Genomic DNA, 5,008 nt, shown 5'->3' on the forward strand with positions numbered 1-5,008 from the left:
TAAGCCGATAATTAGAAATATTTAGGATTTTCCTAATAGTTATACATAATTTTAAAAAATTGAAATAACGTGAAAAAATTTTGTTTTTTCCAATTTCCCTTTTTTTAAAAGTAAATTGAAAATTAGAATATACATATATATGTTTATGTATATATATATATATATATGTATATATATATGTATACTAGCTGACCCGACAAACGTTGTTTTGTCATATAAATTATTTCTAGACAATATTTTTCTAGAAAAAAATAACTAACTTATTGTCAGTATGTAAGGGATGTGGTATATAAGTGAAAGAGGTAGGGAGCGTTGTGAACGGTGACGGAATATAAAAATAACAAAACACCGAACACTATTTTGTTTAATTTATTAAAATTGATTTTTTAAAATTATATACATATCGCTAGTTATGACAATATTACTAAAAAACGATATCAATCCTTCAATGCAACAGAGTGTACAATATTTTTTGTTATTCCATCTTTCGCCAACACAAATAAACTGGATGGTTTGCCCACTCGAGAGCACGCCACATATAATTGTCCGTGTGAAAAACATGATGTGCTCAAATCTAAACCACAGACAGACATCGTTTGGCCTTGAGACTTATTGATAGTCATTGCAAATGCCAATCTAATTGGAAATTGAAGGCGTTTAAATTGTATTGGCACATCTGTGGGTATAATAGGAATTCGCGGCAGTAAAACAATTTCACCTCGAAATTTGCCATTTAAAATGATGGCTTCGATAACATTTTTCATTAATTTTTTAATGACTAATCGCGTGCCATTACACAACCGTGGTGGGTTCAAATTACGAAGTAAAATAACCGGAGATCCAACCTTTAGTTGTAAATTATGCGGTGGCATGCCTGGTAAATCCAATGAGTTTAAAAACTCTGTTGGAAAATTTACAGCTTCGGTGTCATCGCAAACTGTATCAATAGATTTGTATGACACCAATTCTCCTGGTAACAAATGTTGAATCTTAAGAATCAATTCGTTGACGTCCACATTTTTTGCTGCTAAAATTGCTCTCTCTGCCAGCCACCCATGATTTGCGTATTGTCTGCGTACATCGGGAAATATCTGGTCAACGAGAGCATCTTGCGAATCAATGACTGTGCAGAAATCAGCCTGTAATTTTATGCACCCACTTTCATCTCTAGCAACTTTCCCATCGCCGATATCTAACAGTTGTTTTGAAAATGTTTCAGCGGATGGATCTTGAAGCATTTGAACGCGCATATTTACTTTCAGTTGTACTTTTTCAACATTACGCCACAGTGGCGATGATTTTAAGCACGCGTTGATTTCATCAGCGTATGTTGAACGTGGAATAACGGTAAGTGTTTGTCTGAAATCACCTGAAAGGAGTAACAGAGTGCCGCCGAATAGTTTGTCGTTGTTTTTTATATCTTTCAATGACCTGTTCAACGCCTCAAGCGAATGTTTGTGCGCCATAGTGCATTCATCCCAGATGATAATTTTACAACGTTTAAGCACTGTGGCCATGGATGATTGTTTTTTTATATTGCACACTGCGTCTGGGTTGTTTTGAATATTTAGCGGCAGTATAAATACTGAATGAGCTGTTCTGCCTCCATCCAATAAAGTTGCCGCAATGCCAGATGATGCAACAGCCAATGCAATGCCATTATTTGATCGTATTTCGGCGAGAATTAGCGAAATAAGGAATGTTTTGCCAGTTCCACCTGGTGCATCCAAAAAAAAGAAACCACCTTGTCCTGCCGAAACTGCGAGCATGATGCGGTCGTAAATTGTTTTTTGTTCTTCATTCATTAGTGGGACATTGCGAGCAACAATCGCTGCCATTTCTGCAGTATTGTATTGTAGTTCACGATTCAATTCAGTGTTCATTAAATCAGATGCATTTCGATTTGGTGAATGCATACCGAAATGACTGAGTGGTAAGTTGGCAATGGTAATGCAAAGATCCTCAATAGCAATCAATGCTTCATTGTACATAGCGTCACTGAAAACTATCGTTAGATCGTTGCACCGTGTACGATGTTGATGCAATATATCATCAGTCATTGAATCTTTGTGATTGTCCCATAATGTCTCTGCTCGGGTCGGGAAACATGTAGTCAACACTATAGCGAATAGTAGACGAATTTGTTTTGCTGCACAGTTCAATCCCGCTTCAGCAAGCATACATTCCCACTGGTTGTCGTCTTCCAGCAAGCCGAGTGCATGGCATGCATCTTTATACGTTGGATACTGTTGTCCATCCACTTTCCGTATATCTTGAAATGACAATGGCCCGATGACATTAACCAATAACAGGCGAAGATAAAAGCACTCAGTCTGCCTTGGATTGACTGTAAATACTCGCCCCAAGGTGTTTGATTTGAATAAACCGGGATATCCATCAATCGGCGTGCCTTGCTTGCGGGGCATCCATTTTTTTGTTGGAGCCCATGTGAAATAGCGTGGTATTTCTGAATACAGCAATGTCCGTGCAAACGCACCAAAAACATCCGCACGATTGCACAATTCAAAAAATTCAGTGAGTGTTGTTTTTGGTGGATTTATAGCACGATCGATCGCTGTCTCGGTCGTGAAATATACGCGCTGGCCGTTTTCAAGATGGACGGCCAAATGAATAACTGCTGGATCCCGTTCATGAATTGGGAAACCAAAGATACGCCAACCGGCTTCATTGGAGCTGACGTACCGACCAATTTGGTAAAGCGTTATTTCATCGTTAGTATTCACCGGAGGAGCATTCGCATTGATATTGTCAACTCGAAATACAGCCATATCGCTGCCTTTATTGACATACTTGCAAATGTATTTGATGCTCTTTACTGAACTGCAGAACTCAACATTAATATGAGCATTGAATGTTTTGCTCAGCAGAGGCGAATATGGGACCACCCAACGGTTATCAATGTCAATTTCTACTCTGTTTATATTTTTAACAAATGATTGCCCGCCATTATCGGAACTTCTTCGACGATATATGGGGTATCCGTCAACATTTGTGATCGTATCGTTCGTGAAATTTTTCGGATAACTTTTGGTACATTTTCCATCTACCATGCAAGGCGATGTACGATTCAGATTGCCGCATGGGCCATGAATCATGTTTGCTGTAACAATATCAAACAGCATTTGATCAGTAGACGGATCTGGAATTTCCGCAGAAATTATACTGTCGATTTCTTCAGGTCGTATTTTATCGATTAACCAAACCAAAATGTGGTCATGAGGTAATCCCCGCTTTTGCCATTCAACGGAATACATCCAGCAACGTGTGGGACCGAATACATGTAGTTTTGTAATGAAATTTATCAAAGACTTCAATTTTTGTCTGAACACACGTGCTGTAATGTCATGACGATGTACTGCATTTTGGCCAGGCAATAGTAAAGATGTAATCTCCGGCCATTTTGGATTACATGTGAACGTGATAAATAAACACGGCCGCCCATATTCGCGCACGTAAGTCAGAGCATCCTGTATGTATTCTTGCATATGACGTGGGCTGCCGATGTATGATGATGGTAGAATGACAGAATTACCGATTTGAGCGGCATCGGCGTTGTTGACAATAGCGTCTCGCAGGTGAATGTATTCTTCCGCACGCAGCTTTTCTTGATTAAATCGCAAGTATCGTAATCGTTCGCTCTCTATCTTTACATACATGTCGACCATGAATTGTTGACAAAGCTCACGACATCGTAGAATAACGTTGTCCTGATCACGTCTAATCATCAACCGATACGCATAATAGTCCTTCGAACTAACATTCTTGTTCGTTTCGGCACCTGTTGCGGGATTTCGCTGTTTAATATTTATGCAATACCCGTCTTGTCCCTTCCAGAACATTAGCGGATATTGGAGAGCGTCATATGAACGGTGTGTATCAGCAATGAACTGTAGATTATTATTTCTTCTACGAATCACTATTTCTCGTTTAGCTGTACGATCGCCAACCATGATTCCAGCGACATCATCAAGAACAGGTGCATTAAATCTACGAATATGCTCTCCAGCAGGTGTTTTATCCGGATTGATGACAATAGCGTGATTATCACTTTGTAATTTGTGCATGTGTGATTTGAATATTTTCAACAATTCATTGTGCTCATTCAATAGGGAATCCAGGTCACTGACGATGCGTCTGGCAAAAAATGAATCGAGGTTATTATAGCCACAACGTGCATCTACACGTGCATCCTCACCGCCCATAAAGTAAATTTGTAAAAATTTAGGTGATCCGTTTGGCATTGGCAGCAATGAGCCCACTTTATGATAAATTTGGCCTTTGATTTTGAATGTTGAATTAAATTGCTGACCATTGATAGCATTATTTCTAATTATTTCTGTTGCTCCGAACGATGTCATTTGAAAACATGAATTAAATGTTCGAATTGACTTTAGGAATAGATTAGAATCTGGATCCGTGCCGATAAGTAAACCGTTCAATGGTTCAGGTGGTGTCTCAATTGCAGGTAATTGCACCTTTCCTGAAGAACAACACATTCGAGGTGGCTCAGTTTTAAACTTAAGAGCATGACAATGCGGACATTCCTTGTCCATAGCACCAATTACCGCTTTTGAATGAGCATAATATTGAATATCGTGCTCATACTCGAATGCTAGACGTAGGAATGAATTAGATGTAAATAATCGATGCACCTGTTGGCGCTGTTGTTCATTCGCTCTGCATCTGCCAACTATAAGACGACGCGATTGCCTTTGTTCTAATCTTCTTCGTTCATTTCGTTCAGCTCGTACATCTTCTGATTCAGCTTGACGCAATCGCGCCATGTTCTCACGCACATGAGTGTTATCTTGCTGGATTTGGTCTTCTGTTCTTAGGGCTCTTGTATTTCGCCTGCTTGCAGATCTAGGTGTGTGACGGGCTATAGAAGCTCCTCTGCGTCTTGCGGCATTGTACTAAACACTTAAATCGAAGAAATCCAATTAGTTAATGATGAAAAGCAGTATATTAATTAATTATTTGTGTATTT

At 39.1% G+C, this 5,008-nt stretch overlaps 1 protein-coding gene across 1 annotated transcript; it reads right to left on the minus strand.

Annotated features, from left to right (window-relative positions):
* Positions 1-437: 437 nt before the first annotated feature.
* On the minus strand, positions 438-4,805 carry LOC124293436. Its single transcript, XM_046734292.1, has one exon. The coding sequence runs from the start codon at positions 4,803-4,805 to the stop codon at positions 438-440; it is 4,368 nt and encodes a 1,455-aa protein (XP_046590248.1).
* Between the last annotated feature and the right edge of the window lie 203 nt (positions 4,806-5,008).

This window comes from Neodiprion lecontei, chromosome 3, assembly GCF_021901455.1.
Source record: "Neodiprion lecontei isolate iyNeoLeco1 chromosome 3, iyNeoLeco1.1, whole genome shotgun sequence".
NCBI classification, from domain to species: Eukaryota; Metazoa; Arthropoda; class Insecta; order Hymenoptera; family Diprionidae; genus Neodiprion; species Neodiprion lecontei.

Bases quoted from the DNA above. Each gene is read 5' to 3' on its own strand.
- LOC124293436 (XM_046734292.1), bottom strand. From the start codon at position 4,805: ATGGCGCGATTGCGTCAAGCTGAATCAGAAGATGTACGAGCTGAACGA.